Here is a 17,545-nt window from a genome sequence, read left to right on the forward strand (position 1 = left end):
AGAAGCTGAGGCTTCTCCCTCAGTAGTTACAGGTCAGCTTCTTAATGCTGGAACCCCTTATAATTTATTGATTGATTCTTGTGCTACACATTCTTTTGTTGCTAGTAGTATTATTGATATATTGTGTAGACCCTTTGATTTTTATGATGTGGGGTTTGGAACTTTGTTACCCATTAGAGAGTTAGTGGTATCCAGGAGATGGGTCAGATCTTTGCCAGTGACAGTAGAGGGTAGAGAATTGTCAATGGACTTGATAAAGTTGGTTATGACTGACTTTGATATGATATTGGGTATGGATTGGTTGGCAAAGTATGGGGCAACTATTGATTGCAGAAGGAAGATGGTCACCTTTGAGCCTGAAGGTGAGGATCCTTTTGTGTTTGTTGGTACTGTGCATGGACCTCGCATACCTATGATTTCTGTATTGAGGGCTAGGGATTTATTGCAAGGAGGTTGCATTGGATTCTTAGCCAGTGTGGTTGGTACCATCCAGATCGTGCCAGTGAGACCAGAAGATACCAGATTAGTTTATGAATTTTTGGATGTATTTCTAGAAGATTTGCCAGGGTTTCCACCGCGCAGAGAAATTAAGTTCGTGATAGAACTGGCACCAGGGACGGAGCCAGTGTCTAGAGCACCTTACAGAATGGTCTCAGCTGAGTTAAAAGAATTAAAGATACAGTTGCAAGAACTGTTGGATTTAGGTTTTATCAGACCTAGTTTCCCATCTTGGGGTGCGCCAGTTCTGTTTGTAAAGAAGAAGGATGGTTCTCTGAGGATGTGCATTGATTACAGGGAACTGAATAAGTTGACAATTAAGAACAAGTATCCTTTGCCAAGGATAGATGATCGGTTTGATCAGTTGCAAGGTAAGAATGTATTCTCAAAGATTGACCTTCGTTCTGGTTATCATCAGTTGAGAGTCAAGGAGGGAGACATACCGAAGACTACTTTTTGTACCAGGTATGGGCATTATGAGTTCTTAGTTATGTCATTGGATTGACTAATGCCCCTGCTGCTTTTATGGGTCTGATGAACCGAGTGTTCAAGGATTATCTGGACCAGTTTGTGATCGTCTTCATCGATGATATTCTTGTATATTCTCAGTCTGAGTCAGAGCACGAGCAACATTTGAGGTTGGTTCTACAGAGACTGAGGTAACACAGACTGTTTGCTAAATTCAAGAAATGTGAGTTCTGATTATCTCAGGTATCCTTTCTTGGGCACATTGTCAGTAAGGAGGGGATTAAAGTAAATCCAGCAAAGATCGAAGCGGTCAGAGATTGGCTAAGGCCAAAGAATGCTTCTGAGGTTAGAAGTTTCCTTGGATTGGCAGGTTATTATAGACGATTTGTGGAAGGGTTCTCAAAGATAGCTACTACATTGACTGAGCTGACACACAAGAGTCAAAAATTTGTGTGGTCAGATAAATGTAGAACAGCTTCCAGGAACTGAAGCAGAGGTTGATTACAGCTCTGATTCTGAGTCTTCCGACAGATCAGGAGAAGTTTGTGATTTATTGCGATGCTTCTCATCAGGGTTTGGGCTGTGTTCTAATGCAGTCAGAGAAGGTAATTGCTTATGCTTCTTATCAATTGAAGGAGTATGAAAAGTGATATCCCACTCATGATTTAGAGTTGGCGGCTGTGGTCTTTGCTTTAAAGATATGGAGGCATTATCTTTATGGGGAGAAGTGTGAGATCTATACAGACTACAAGAGCCTGAAATACTTCTTCACTCAGAAAGATTTGAATATGAGACAAAGGCGTTGGCCGGAGTTAGTAAAAGATTATGATTGTGAGATTTTGTATCATCCAGGAAAAGCCAACGTGGTAGTTGATGCTTTAAGCCGGAAGGGTCCAGGATGGTATGAGGCTGATAGCCAGGGAGTTAGCTGATGATATGACCAGAGGTTGTATAGAGTTGCTGGTGGGCCAATTGGCTAATATTACTCTGCAATCTACGCTGCTGGAGAGAATCAAGGAGGGTCAGTTGAGTGATCCACAGCTGATCAAGATCAGAGAGGATGTTCTGGCTGGAGCATCCAGAGATTATACAGTATCTGAGTTAGGCTTGTTGAAATACAAGGGGCGGATATGTGTTCCGTTAGACACTGCTTTGAGCCGAGAGATTCTAGGTGAATCTTATACTACACCTTATTCTTTGCATCCAGGCACCACAAAGATGTATCAGAATGTGAGATCGTTGTATTGGTGGCCAGGGATGATGAGGGATGTAGTGGAATATATGGCTAAGTGCTTGACATGTCAACAGGTCAAGGCTGAACATCAGAGGCCGGCAGGGTTATTGCAGCCTCTGGATATCCTAGAGTGGAAGTGGGAAGATATCACGATGGATTTCGTGGTGGGCTTACCCAGGACCGTTGGTCAGCATGATTCTATTTGGGTGATAGTGGATCGCTACACCAAGTCAACTCACTTCTTGCCAGTGAGGACTACTTATACAGTTGATCAGTATGCATATCTCTATGTGAGAGAGATCGTACGCCTCCATGGAGCACCGACGTCGATCATGTCAGATCGGGACCCTACTTTTACTTCCAAGTTCTGGGGAAGTTTGCAGAAGGCCATGGGGACACAATTGAAGTTCAGTACTGCTTATCATCCTCAGACAGATGGGCAATCTGATAGCACGATCCAGATATTGGAAGACATGCTGCGGGCATGTGTGCTGGACTTTGGTGGATCTTGGAGAAAATATGTACCTTCGATAGAGTTTTCCTACAATAACAGTTATCAGTCTACCATTGGAGTTGCACCTTATGAGATGATGTATGGTAGGAAATGCAGATCTCCCATTCATTGGGATAAGACAGGTGAAATGAGATACTTAGGTCCTGAGACAATTCAGAGGACCAGTGAGGCCATTGAGAAGATTAGAGCTCGGATGCTCACTTCTCAGAGTAGGCAAAAAAGTTATGCAGATCCCAAGTGCAGGAACGCGGAGTTCCAAGTGGGAAACTATGTCTTCCTTAGAGTCTCGCCATGGAAAGGGGTGAGAAGATTTGGGAAGAAGGGCAAGCTGAGCCCCAGGTTTGTGGGTCCATTTGAGATCCTAGAGAGGATTGGTCAGGTGGATTACAAGTTTGCTTTGCCACCGCCATGGTCAGCCGTGCATAATGTGTTTCATGTTTCAGCTCTTCAGAGGTATGTATCTGATGTGAATCATATTCTGAGTTATGAAGATCTGGAGCTTGAGGCATATCTCTCCTTTGAGGAGCAGCCAGTTCAGATACTCGACAGAAAAAACAAGGTCCTCAAGAATAAGAAAATACCTTTGGTTAAGGTGTTATGGAGGAACAGCAAGGTCGAGGAAGCGACCTGGGAGCTAGAGTCAGATATGCAGAGTCAGTATCCCGAGTTGTTCATGTAAATTTCGAGGACAAAATTTCTGTAAGGAGGGGATAGTTGTAATGCCCTGAAATCCTTCATGCGGTTTAATGGCTGAATTAGTAGGCCGGGAGGGCCATAACTGTTTAATTATGCCATTAAATGATAATATGCATGTTTATATGAATTATATTATAATATGATGTTATATGCATGCATGTGGGTCCACATTTGATTAGTATGATATTTTTGGTAATTTAGCCCATTGAGGGCATATTGTGTATTCTGGGTGCATATTGTGATTTGTGGATGAGATCCCATTATTATGGAGATATATTCGAGCTATTCGGCATGAGACGGTCTTATTTTTAGAATTAGAGGTTTTGTCATAACGGGGTCTTTTATTGGGATATTGAGTAATGAGAATGTTATTTGATGATTAATTGGGAGTTATTGAGATCAGGAGGAAATTCTGGAAGTTTTGACTATAATTTCCCCGGGGGGTGTTTTCGGGACCCCGAGCACTAGGTTTTATTTGAGGTTACTTAAGCTTGAAGTAGCTTGTCAGATAGAATGTACGTTAGAAAACCTCTCGTTCTTTCCCGTTAGTTCATTTTTATTGTTCGAGGCATTTTCGAAGAAATCTCGAGTTCTAGGAGTCGGAATCAAGCGAGGATCGAGGCATAGCGATCCTAGGAAAGATTAAAAGCTTCTTGACCGGAGGATTTAACAAGAAACAACCCAGTCAAAGGTAATTTAAGTTTTAAGTTTTGAGTTTTTAGAGTTTCTAAGCTTAGAATTGGCTTTTGTGAATCGTTGAGATTTTGGTTCGTTTAAGCCTTGGGATTTGATGGTTTTGGATCATTGGGAAGCTTGGGAAATTTTATTTGATGATTTGGAAGTGTTTAGGTATTTTTTTGGAGAGTTTGGGATGAAGGAAAATGAGGTTTTTTGCTAGGTCGTGGTAGGGTCCCGGCTCTGTTCTAGGGCACCACAGCCTAGGCTCGATGAAGGAGGTGGCTTGCTGTCTGAGCAGTTAGGGCCGTGGTGCTAGGCACAGGTAGAGTTAGGTTTGGTTTCTGTTTGGGGGTAGGCCGCGGCGCAAGGTTGGTGTAGGGTCGCGGCGCTTAAGGGCATTTTCGACCAAATTTGTGTTTTAATTATGGCAACTCAAACCTTAGGCCTCGGGATCGTTCCTACTACCCGGTTTAATAGGATTCGATGTCCAAGAGGCTAGGTCTTGGTCTGGGAACCTTTTATTATTCATTTTATTGATGGTGTCCCATATTTGGTTATGACTAGGTGACCGCTAAAGGACTAAAAGTCAGATCGTTCTCAAGGGTCGTTCTTTTATTAATTCTCGCTCGAATGAGAGGTAAGAAAATTGCACCCCATATGTGACATGCATGGTTATTCTTGAGGCATGTTGATTGTGTAAATGTGGACATGGATTGATTATTGAATGCTTAGCAAATCTTGCTCACTTGTGCATGGTACTGACTAATTAGTCAGATTTGGCAAAGGTGTCAGTATGAACTATGAAGCTGGGACTCATTAGTCAAGTTCGGCAGTGGTACTGGGCACTGGTCACACAGTGCTGACTTATGAGTAAGGACGACCTTAGCATATTCAACTAAAGCCAATAAAGATTAGATCTAATCGACATCTGCATTAAATGATTCAGAAGAGCGTTAATGCCAGACCGACCTTAAGTTCGATGAAAACTAAAAGCGCTTGTGTTACTTACCCATCAGTCACTCATTTGTTAAGTTAGAGACTTACCCATCAGTCTCTCAACTGTTTAAGCTAGTGACTTACCCAACAGTCACTCAACTGTTTAAGCTAGTGACCTACCCAGCAGTCACTCATCTGTTTAAGTTAGTGACTTACCCAGTAGTCACTCATCTGTTTAAATTAGTGGCTTGCTTGTCAGTCACTCATTATGGTTTACCAGAGCCTCAAGTGATATTCACTCATCTGTTTAAGAGCAATAATCTCTGTGTGATTATAATAATAACCAGTTGTTAATATCTATATGTATTATTGTGTTTTCTTGCTGGGCCTTGGCTCATGGGTGCTATGTGGTGCAGGTAAAGGAAAAGAAAAGCTCACCTAGCCTTAAGTGGAGAGCTTAGGTGGTGATGTGTACATATGTAGCCGCTTGACCACCACGGCCAAGGAGTTCTCAGAGGAACTAGGGGGTTTACCCTATTTTTTCCGCTTAGGTCAGCGGGTTTGTAAATTTGAAACAATAATGACCATTTTGAGTTGTAAATAACTTGTAAAAGATTTTATTGGCCCATGAACAGTTTTATGTACTTAATAAAATATATCCTTTACTTTTTATTGGTTTTCCACCTTAGCCTGTTAATAACAATTTGAAGCACGTTTTTAACCAAAGGACTCGGGTAGCGAGTCAAATTTCCGGTTCACCGTTCACCGTAACTGTTCTGGGGTAACCAAGGCGTTATATTTATACTGCACATCCGAGAAATCAAGAATAGAGAAGACACGTGATGTCTGATATACGCACGTTTATATTGCGTTGTTGGCTTTATAAGGATTCGGGTGTCGGATCTCTACTACATCACAAGCTTAATGCGGTGCCAGCTTGTGACACTCATATTGCTGACACGATGGCACCAAGTAGCAGCTAAATCTCAAACCAGCTCGGGCTGGCTAGATGGAGGCCCGTAATAAACAGCTCTGGGTGGACGGTTGACACATGGCAAATCGAATTAGGCCCTTCTCTAGCTCGCCAAAGTGTGCAAGTATTTAGGGCGTACATTTGCCCCCCGAGCCCCTGCTCGTGACCCATGATGTCATCTGTGACTTTCACAGCGGGGGTTTTTAAGCTTCCCTTTCGACTCTTCATGTTCTGCCCACTGTGTGGGTATCGGACACATGGAGCGTCGTGGTTGGCGACTGTTCGGTTTCCAAGAATTGCATTAAATGGCTTAGCCAGCTTTCTGTCGTCGTTTTGCCTCTCAAGTTATGACCCTCGTATCTCGCATTAATCTGATCGGATGGTCCTAGTTTCTTTATGCCTCTTACGTATATATGAGGTTGGCCATCTTCCATATCAGCCACCATTCATTTGAAACTTTTTCCTCATTTTCTCTCTTCTTAGTTTCAGAAGATCTTCTTCTTCTAGTCATCATCCCAGAAATCCCCACGTTCTCACCACAAGATTTTATTCATTAGTCCAGCTTTAAGGATTCCACCAGGACTCCGATTCCTACACTTTCTGTGACTTTCACTCGGAAAATACTCTGTAAGTTCTCTGCCTGTTTCATGTTTTGATTTTTCCGTTTCTCTGTTAGGCAAACCTCTTTCTTATTCGTGCACTATAGGTTATTTTTGGCTGGTTTTTGGCATATAGGTTTTGATTCTAAGCATATTGATTATTTAAAAACATGTCTAGGAATGCGACGTTCATGACTAGGTAATTTCTGGGTAATTTTCTAGGTAACTTTAGGAAATGCTTGTTCGGAATACGGAAGGTGAGAGGTTTTTCGGGTGCAAAACCGGGTAGCTTAGGGGTCACGCCTCCTAGGCAGTTTTCCTTTCAAAAATTTCCCTCCAAGGCAAGCACTAACCTGACCCTTCTGACACACAGATCCCGAGAAATTGGGGATCCGTTGGAAACGTGGGCGTGTGACCATGGCAACACGTGGCTTCACACACCGCGGGCTGAGACTACCTCAGCCCGTGTATGAAAATCTTTGCTTCTCGCGTTGTTTTCCCTTTTCTTTTTTTAGGTCGCCTATTTAAGCTTTTCCTCGTTCTTGTTCGTTAGGCGACTAGATGGGACCTAGGAAGAACGTTGTAACGCCCTGGTTAACCCAGAACAGTTACGGTGAACAGTGAACCGGAAATTTGACCCACTACCCGAGTCCTTTGGTTAAAAACGTGATCTAAGTTTTATTATCAGGTTAAGGTGAAAAACCAGTAAAAAGGAAAGGATACATTTCATTAAGGAAATAAACTGCTCATGAGCCTTTCAAATGTTTACAAGCTGTTCATAATACAAAAGAGTCGCTCTGTTTCAAATTTACAATCCCCGCCGGCCTAAGCGGCAAAAATAGGGTAAACCCCTAGTCCCTCTGAGAACTCCCTGACCATGGTGGTCAAGCGGCCCAATATGTACACAACATCGCCCAAGCTCTCCACTCAGGGTTGGGTGAAGGGTTGGGTGAGCTTCTCTTTCCCTTTACCTACACCACATAGCAACCATGAGCCAAGGCCCAGTAAGAAAACACAATAAAGCATGACATAATATCAACAACGATCATAATAACCATTCAGGACTATCAGTCCATAACAGATAGGTGACAATAGCCAAAGTCACAAAGGATGGGTACAGCTCCCTCTAGCCATGTGACGATAGGGTCACCAAGGCTTAACTGATAAATGGTTCTCTCATAAGTTTAATCAGGATAGGTGCATGGTGATGGGTCACCAACATAACCTTCCTCCCGACTCTAGAGTCGTAACTATGGACAACGTCCCTTAGCCATGTGACAAACAGTCACCGGGGTCATATACCTTGGCTATGAACATTTGGTCTAAGACCAGGCAAGCGCTTATAAGTTCTTCGACCTTAGAGTCGGTCCAGCATTAATGTCATAGAGCCATTCAATGCATGTATCTCGACCTTAGGGTTGGTCCCTGACTAGTCAGTACCACAAATAGGTAATCAACATTCACTAGCATTTAATATGCAATCCATGTCCACATATATCAACCAACATGCTTCAATAACAACCCATGCATGTCATATACCTATACAGGGTGCAACTATATTCATACACTGTTTTCTTACCTCTGGTTCGAGTAAGAATTATTATATGAACAACCCCTGAGATCAATCAACCTTTAAATTCCTTGACGGTCACCTGGTCATAACCAAAATATAGGATTCATCAACAAAAATGATAACAGAGGGTTCCCAAACCAAAATCTAGCCTCCGGGACATCAAACACTACTTAACCGGGTACTAGGTTCAACCCCGAGGCCTAAGGTTTGAATCCCCAAGCTAAAAACTCCATTTTGGCCAAAATTTCCCTAAGGGTCGTGGCCTACCCTAGCTGCGCCGCGCCGCGCCTCCAAACAGAGGCGGCCTAACCCTGACAGGCACCCTGGGCCGTGGCTCACCTATGCCATGCCGCGGCTCAATACCCATTTCAGCCAAAAACCAGCAACGCACCAGCAAACCTCCCCTGCGTTTTTCCTCTGAAACCAGCCCTTCAAACCAACCCAAAACCTCCTCCAAACACTCAATTTAACCTCTAAACATCACCCACAACTCCCTCTCATCAAAACCCAAACTAAACATCAATCAAAACCTCTTCAAATCCAAACTTTCAACAAGAATCAAAAGCTGAAAAACTAAAGGGAAAAACATAGCTCAACCTGAATTCAATGACTAGAACTCACCTCAAAATCAGATTTGAACCTTCTTCAATGGCTGAACCAAGTCCACCAACCCACCCCTTGAATTTCCTAGCTTGAAACCCCACCTAGAGCTCAAAAATACCAAAGGAAGAATGAAGGGAAGTGATGTACGGGAAGGAAGAAGACAACTTTGTTTTTTGTTCTGTTTTAATCTATAACCTTCTACAGCCAACTAAAGGGTAATATAAATCCTTCCAAATGACTAAAATACCCTTAAGTCATTTAAAGCCTCTAAAACCATTTCAAGGGTAACATTGGTACTTTCCACTTACACCGTTAATCATAATTAACGCTTCCCAATTCCCGCTAATCTCAATATTCTCAAGCACCAATATTTCATATCCCGTTACCCTAAAATCCCTGGTAACGCTCTAATCATTAAAATCACCCCGAGACTCACCCTGAGCCCCGAGCTCAAACCTGTTATGACCAAACCGATATATCATATTTAGAGATCGTCTCATGCCGAAATACTCAAACCAATCCACATTATAATGTGGTCTCACAATATATCATTGACATGCAAACAAGTATACAATTATACCCTCAACGGGCCAAATTACCAAAACACCCCTGTAAACAAATGTGGACTCACATGCATGCATTTAACATCATATTATAATATAATTCTCATGAACATGCATCAACACATTTAATGGCATAATTAAACAGTTATGGCCCTCCCGGCCTACTAAACCAACCATTAAACCATATTAGGGAATCCGGGGCATTACAAACGTGCCCAAGAAAATTATTGTTGGCTCGTTTTCCCAGCAATCCAGCAAGGGGAAAGAGATTGAAGTGGATTCTCCCATCCCCCAATTCGGTCCCACGGTGGAGAAGGAGGTCAACGTGGGACCTGACGCTTTCTTCGAGGCGAAGAGGATAGTCTCAAAGATTATGACCCAAGGGAGGGTCAACAAGATTCTGCTGTCCCATAACATCGAAGTTGGGACAGGCGCTCTTGTAGCTCGACCTCCCCTTGAGGGTGAGAGGAGCTGCGTGCCTCTTGACGAGGAGTTCGCGGCCTGGAGCGTTGAACACCTCAAGGCCAGGGCCTTCCTACCTCTGGACCAGTACTTCACAGATTTCCTGAATTACGTGAAGCTGGCCCCCTTCCAACTGCCCCTAACTCCTACTGTTTGCTGGTGGGGCTGAGGTACCTCTTCCTAAGGCACGAGTGGGAGGTCCCTACTCCAGCGGACATCCTTTATTTCTTCTGCCTCAAAGCCAGCCCGGACAACGGGGACGAGGCGACGGGTTCCACTACTTGACCCGTTTCCCAAACTCTCCTACAGTCATCGAGTTGCCCAGCCACCCCAACGACTTCGAGGACTAGTTCTTCATGTCGATGGGGTTTTGCAACTACGAGAACCACTACTTCAACCCCCCTCGTAAGCTTTCCATTCTCAGCTCGCGGTTAAAAAAAACTTTTTTCTTTCCTTTTTCCTTTTTTTTTTGCGTGTATAATAACTGAAACAACATCGTGCAGCCATCATTGCGAGGACGGCCAAATCAGTGACCCTCGGGTGTTAATATGACACCTTGGCAGGGCTTTCGTCGAGTGAGAACGACTACCACTAACTCGTGTCTGATGAGACAATGCTGGTGTGTAAGCTGATTTTTGCAGGCCAGACTCTGGCCTTGAGGTGAACTTGGGCCAATTAACTAGCTGCTCGCATGATGGAGACCAATCACGCGGCTGGCGATGACGATGAGCAGAAAGATGAGCCTGAGGTGCCCCTTGTGCGGAAGAGGAGAGCTTCAGAGGATGCCCGGGATCCAGATTTGGACCGAGATCAATCAGGGGCAGCAATCGGCCCCTCCGTCTAAGGTGACCCCTATCTCTTTTGGGATCTAGATTGGGCAGCCGCAGACCTTAGGTTAGCTAGGTTTAACCCACACCAGCTCGTGCACCGCCACTGAAACGACCCCGACCTCAATGTAACCCTGCTCCAATGCGTAGACCAGTTAGTACTACGTAATGACGCGAACCGTAGTAGTAGAAAATACGTTGTCCTTTAGGTCGGCCTTCTTTTAGGAGTACGGGACCAACCTTAAGTCGTGGCCCTCCCTCCTAGAGGGTACATTTTCCGCTTGACTTAGGCAATACGTGGAGGAATCTAGCCCCGAGGTAGAGCCTGAGCCAGTACCTCCCACAATCCAAGAAGTTGTTGTTTTAAATTCTCCTTCCCTTGTAGCAGCTCCGAGGCCGGAGGTCGTGGAAGTAAACTCTTTCTCTAGCTCAGAGGGTAGGAAATTTTTTTACTGTGTTATTGTTAATAATTTTCCTTTGAGGAATTTGCATGTATCCTTAACGTATTTTTCATTCTTCTTTTCAGGCGAGGAGATGGCAGAGAGGGTAGGACTTGACATCCGTTCGATGTTCCCAAGAGGGAAGCCAATCGAGGGTCCCCTCGTCAAGAGGCTTCAGCCTTCTTCTAAGAAAACGCCACCCCTGGCTGCAACTACCTCTCAATCCCCGGCTAAGGGGAAAAGCTCGGGCCTAGGAGCTGCACCTGCTGCCGGACCTACCGCGACATTTTCTCGCCCTCCTCCCCCTCCTCCTCCTGCTCGGGAACCGGTAGCACCGGTTGGTCCCCCAGCTCCGGTGGTGCCTGCTGCCACAATCTGAATCCCCATCAACCCTCAGGATCTGGAGCTGATTCCAGACACTTTACAAGGGACCGTCTATGAGACGACGAACTACTCGGTGGAGAATTTCTACAAGGCCAAGCCCACCAATCTGAGGGCAATCAAGGAGAGGAGCCCTGAGAACGTGATGGAATCTTCTCTCGAAATGAACCTCACAGTAAGTACTTATTCCAACCACTTTTTACATCTTACTTTTCAGGAATGCGTCTAACTGTTCCTTTGCTTTTTGCAGGCGGTCTTGACCCTCCACCGCAGCATCTCTCGGGCTAGGTCTAGGAATGAGGAGATTAAGGCCGAGCTGGCCACAGCCCAAGATGCTCTTGCCGCATCAAAGCAGAATGAGCATACTGCCAGGGCTGCCTTGGCGGTGGCCCAAGCGAGTGAGCGGGAAGCAAAGTTTGCCCTCACTACTGCCCAAGCAGCCGAGCAGGAAGTGAAAGCTGCCCTCGCCGCAGTTCAGGCAGGTGAGCAGGAAGAAAAAAATGAAATCACCACTTCCCAGGCAGGTGAGCAAGAGGCGAGAGCTACTTCAGCAGCTCTCCAGGTCGAGCTTGAGGGGGCCAAGGCAAAGCTGTTGGAAGCCGAGGCGGCCGTCCGGGAGAAGAAGGAAGCGTCGGCATTCTCCATGGAGAGTATGTTGTACCACTGCTGGGCCTTCAACTAGGACAGAAACTTCTCATTCATGGCCCCCAATGCATGGGGACACTACCTGAAGAAGTTCAAGGCTCAGCTACAGTCGGAGCTGCCAGTGGCGACTGAGACCGGGGAGACCTCTGCTGCCGGCGAGTAGGATGTTGAGGAGGTGACGTCCTCGGAGCGACTTGGGGGGGCTTAGGATTTTTCTAGTTCATTTTTATCTTTTGTAATTATTTATTACGAGGTTTTTCTCCTTGAGACAATTTTATGATTTTAGTTATTTCATCATTATTTTTCTTTTTAATATGATGTGTTTGGTAAAAACTTTGTTCTTGTTAGTTTATTGACTGTTTTTCTTTGAGACTGCAAAGCACTGCTAGTCAATTTTAACCAACTTTTAAGTTTTAGGACCTGGTTGTGTCCAGGATATTTAATTTAAAAACTTAGTTCACGTTAGTTTTATTGATACCTCGTGCCTTTTAGGAAAAACACTGATTAATCAATTTAACCAACTTCTAAGTTTTAGGACCTGGTTGTGTCCAGGATATATGCCCCCCAAGTAAATAGAAAGAGATATTTCTTGGTTACTTTGAGCACGCCCTTTTAAGCCTATATGCACACGGAAACATACAACGATACAAAGAATGCACTTCTCATTTTTTAAGAAAACAAGGTGGCTTTCATAATTAAGCCTTACAAAAGTATGACTATTGATAATATTTCTTTAGGTGTACAGCGTTCCATGTCCGTGGGACTGCCTCTCCATTAGGCCGAGCTAGTTTAAAGGTCCCGTCCTTCACAACCTCTATTATCTAATAGGGTCCTTCCCAGTTTGGTCTCAAAACTCCGTCCTTGGGATCCTTACCGGCTAAGAAGAATCTTCGGAGCACTAGGTCGCCTATGTTAAAGATGTGTCTCTTGACCCTTGAGTTGAAATAACGAGTGATCTTTTGTTGATAATGTGTGAGTTGGAGCTGCGAAGCTTCTCATTTTTTCGTCAATTAGGTCGAGGGACGCGCTGAGAAATTTGTTGTTCTGGTCTTGGTCAAATGCCCGGACTTTATGCGAGGCAATCTTTGTTTCGATAGGAAGGACGGCCTCGCTTTTGAAATTTAGGGAGAAAGGAGTGTGCCCCGTCAAAGTTCGGTGCGAGGTCCGGTACGCCCATAGCACTTCGGGGAGTTGTTCAGGCCAAACTCCCTTAGCCTTGTCCAACCTCTTCTTAAGGCTTGCCTTGAGCGTCTTGTTCACAGCCTCGACCTGCCCATTAGCCTGGGGGTAGGCCATGGAGGAGAAACAGAATTTGGTGAAGAGGTTGCTATCGAACTGGGTTCCGTTATCTGACACGATGTTCTTCGGCAGCCCGAATCGGCAGACAATATTCTTAACCACAAAATCGAGGACTCTTTTTTATGTTATTGTCGCCAGGGGCTCCACTTCTGCCCATTTTGTGAAGTAGTCAATAGCCACCACCGCATAGCAAACTCATCCTTTTCCTGTGGGCAGGGCACCAACTAAGTCAATTCCCCAGACCGCAAATGGCCTCGGGGACGAGATCATCTTCAACTAGACTGGCGGAGCTCGGGCGATCGTGGCGAACCGCTGGCACTTGTCACACTTTTGGACGTAAGAAATCGAGTCATTTGATATAGTGGGCCAATAATATCCTTGCCTCAATATCTTCAAGGCCAGGCTTTCCCCCCAGCGTGATCCCCACAAAAGCCTTCATGCACCTCCTGCAGAATAGCCTTGGCCTCTTCTGGCATAACGCATCGCAGAAGAGGCAAAGAAAGGCCACGTCAGTACAACGCCCTATCTATGATTGTATACCTCGGGGCCTGATAAAGTATTCTCCTCGCGTTGCTTCGCTCTTCAGGTAATTTTCTTGTTGTAAGGTATTCGATTATGGGAGTCATCCAGGTTGGCCTAGCGTCGATCATCTTGACCTCACTCGTAGTCTCTTCTATGCTCGGCCTTTTCGAGAATTCCACCGGTATTAAACCCAAGGTTTCGGCTTCCCTGGAGGTGGCGAGCTTTGCTAAGGCATCGACATTGGCGTTCTACTCCCGAGGGATCTGTTTGACTATGTTGTATTCAAATACGGACAACTCCTTCTTTACCTTGGCCAGGTAGGTCGCCATCTTGGTTCCCCGCGCCTGGTATTCTCTTGATACCTAGTTAACCACGAGCTGGGAATCGCTATAGCATTGGATGGCCCTGGCCTTCAGCTCCTGGGCCACCCTTAGCCCAGCCAACAAAGCTTTGTATTCGGCCTCATTGTTGGACACTTCGAATCTAAATCGTAACGTGGAGTGGAAATGGTGTCCCTCTGGGGAGATCAAAATGATTCCAGCTCCTGACCCATTTTCATTAGATGAGCCGTCCACAAAGACTTTCCATAAGGCTTGCACCGCTTCTTCCATCGGTTCCTCTTGGAATCCAGTGCACTCTGCCACGAAATCAGCCAGAGCTTGGCTTTTGATTGCAGTTCGCGGTACGTATAGTATCTCCAATTGGCTGATCTCGATGGCCCACTTCAAAAGACGTCCCGATGCCTCAGGTTTCTGCAATACCTGCTTTAATGGTTGATTGGTTTATGATGTGGGTTGAATGGGACTAGAAATACGGCCTGAGCATTCTGGAGGCCATGATGAGGCAGAATTCCATTTTTTTCCATCAACGGATATCGAGATTCGGCTTCGAGGAGCCTTTTGCTAATATAATAGACCGGCTTCTGAGACCGGTCCTCTTCCCAGACCAGCACGGTGCTAGCCGCGTCTTCTGTGACAGCTAGGTAAAGAAAAAGAGGCTCTCCTACTGTTGGTTTAGACAACACGAGTGGCTTAACTAAATGTGATTTTAGGTCGAGGAAAGCATGCTCGCACTCATCGGTCCACTCGAACTTTTTATTTCCTCGGAGCAGGTTATAGAATGGCAAACACTTTTCAGTTGATTTGGAAATGAACCGATTAAGGGCTGCCACCCTTCCTGTCAGACTTTGGAAGTCCTTTCGCGACCGGGGTGATGGTATTTCGAGTAGCGATCTAATTTTATCGGGGTTCGCCTCTATTCCTCGGGTGTTGACTATGAAACCCTGAAATTTTCCTCTCATAACCCCGAAGGTACATTTTTGGGGATTCAGCCTCATACCATATTTCCTTAAGAACTCAAAACATTCCTTCAGGTCGGGAACATGGTTATCAGCTGTTTTTGACTTGACCAACATGTCATCAACATATACTTCCATGTTTTTCCCAATCTGATTAGCGAACATTCGGTTGACCAATCTACGATATGTAGCTCCCGCATTCTTCAGCTCGAAGGGCATGACCTTGTAACAATAAACGTTGGTTGCGGTCATGAAGCTAGTATGTTCCTAGTTCGTAGGATTCATGGCGATCTGGTTATAGCCAGAGTATGCATCCATGAAGGATATGAGCTCGTGCTCCGCAGTGGCATCCACCAATTGGTCAATTCTTGGCAAGGGGAAGCAATCTTTGGGGCATGCTTTATTCAGATCAGAAAAGTCGATGCAGGTCCACCACTTCCTGTTGGGCTTTAGGACCAAAACAGGATTGGTGACCCAGATCGGGTATTTCGCTTCACAAATAAAGCCGCATTTTAAAAGTCGAGCTACTTCTTCTTCTAGGGCCTCAGCTCGGGTTGTACCCAGGCACCTCTGTTTCTGGGACTTCGTAGGCATGTTTTTGTCCAAGTTAAGGGTATGCATAATGACGCTTGAGCTGATCCCTATCATGTATTCATGAGACCATGCGAACACGTCTAGATTTTCTTGTAGAAATTTCAGCAGCTCTGCCTTTCTCTCATTACAAAGGTTTTTCCCGAGCCTAACCACCCTCGAAGGGTCTCTAGGATCAATGTTCACCTTTTCGAGCTCTTCGATGGCCTGGAGCTCGGATCCATCTTCGCCTATCCTTGGGTCGATATCATCACTCAAGGTGATACCTACGTCATCAGATTCCTGAGGTTTTTCTACCCCAGGAATAGATCTTACTTCCTGAGATTCCTCGCTTCCCGGGTTGTGATTTTCCCTTCATGGAAATGCTGTAACATTACCTAGAGGTGAGATAATCACCTCGGACCATACATATCCCCGTAGAGGAGGGGAATTTGACTGCGAGGTGGCGAATAGAAGTTATGGCTTCAAATGCCATCAACATAGGATGGCCCAGAATTGCGTTGTATGCAGTGGGACAGTCGATAACCATGAACTCGAGGAGTTTTGAGACAGTTTGGGGTCCCTCTCCCAAGTTCAATACTAACTCGATCATTCCTATTGCTGTCGACCCTTCTCTAGAAAGCCCATACAACATCATGGAGGTGGCCTGCAGTTCGGCTACAGACAACCCCATTTTTTCTAGCGTTGATCGAAACAGCAGGTTCACCGAATTCCCATTATCAACCAGAATCCTCCTAACTCTCTGATTGGGGAGCTGGGTAGTTATCAAGAGAGGATCGTTATGTGGAAACTGAACATGACTAGCATCCTCTTCGGTAAAACTGATTGGTTGCCTCTCCAATCGCTGCTGTTTGGTTAAATGCTGCTCCAGAATAAATTCAACTTCGTTATGAGACTTCAGCTCATTGACGTACCTCTTCTGGGCACCTCTGCTTATGCCTGCCAGATGAGGGCCTCCGAACATGGTGGTTATCTCTCCTCCTATTATAGGAGGAAGGGTATCCTGATTTACCCGGGCCCCGGGTTGATTTATCTGAGCTTCCGGGGCTGCCTGACTAGAAGGATCCCGATTACACGCATACTGAGCCAAAGGTCCGGCTCTGATGAGTGTCTCGATCTCATCCTTCAAGTGCCTACAATTGTCAGTGTTGTGGCCAATGTCGTTGTGGAATCGAAAGAACTTGGAAGGGTCCCTTTTGGCCTTCTGATGTTTCAAAGGCTCTGGTTTTTTCTAGGGAAGGCGGGCATAATTTGCTAGGAAAATGTGTTCCCTAGTGTTCGTGAGCTCGGTATAAGCCGCGTAGATTGGCTTAAACTTTTCCATGGGTATTTTCTTCTTTGGGTCGTGCTGGCCTCCCTTGCCGCTCCCCTTTCTCTTGCCTCCACCCCGTTGGTTATTCTGGGCAACAATTTGAGTCGTTTTCACGACACCCGTTTCCGCTCCAACGGGTTGATCAGGGGTTTGGCTGGTTCCCACGACCGATGCTCGTGCCTCTTCCAGGTTTATCAATTCCTGTGTCTTGTTTAGGAATTCATCCATGGTGCTGACACCCCTTCTCTGAATTTCTTTCCACAGCCCGCCTCCAACGAGGATTCCAGTCCTCAAAGCCATAAGCTTGGAACTATCGTCCGCGTCCTTGGCTCGAGCCGCGACATTTGCGAACCTGCTCAGGTAAGCTTTTAAGGGTTCCCCAGGTTGTTGCTTCACGTTCGGCAGGGTGTCAGCTTTGACGCGAGCAGCTTGAG

General features: G+C 45.4%; 1 protein-coding gene across 1 annotated transcript in view; it reads left to right on the top strand.

The window, feature by feature from the left end:
• The first annotated feature begins 10,491 nt into the window (after nt 1-10,491).
• Nucleotides 10,492-17,545, top strand: part of LOC133785685 (flocculation protein FLO11-like) — a 40,594-nt gene continuing 33,540 nt past the window's right edge. The window contains exons 1-4 of the mRNA XM_062224905.1: nt 10,492-10,627; nt 11,151-11,401; nt 11,462-11,620; nt 11,696-12,095. Coding sequence (XP_062080889.1) covers nt 10,492-10,627; nt 11,151-11,401; nt 11,462-11,620; nt 11,696-12,095 — 946 coding nt within the window. The remainder of the gene's footprint in view (nt 10,628-11,150; nt 11,402-11,461; nt 11,621-11,695; nt 12,096-17,545) is intronic.

Source organism: Humulus lupulus, chromosome 6 (genome assembly GCF_963169125.1).
Source record: "Humulus lupulus chromosome 6, drHumLupu1.1, whole genome shotgun sequence".
NCBI lineage: Eukaryota > Viridiplantae > Streptophyta > Magnoliopsida > Rosales > Cannabaceae > Humulus > Humulus lupulus.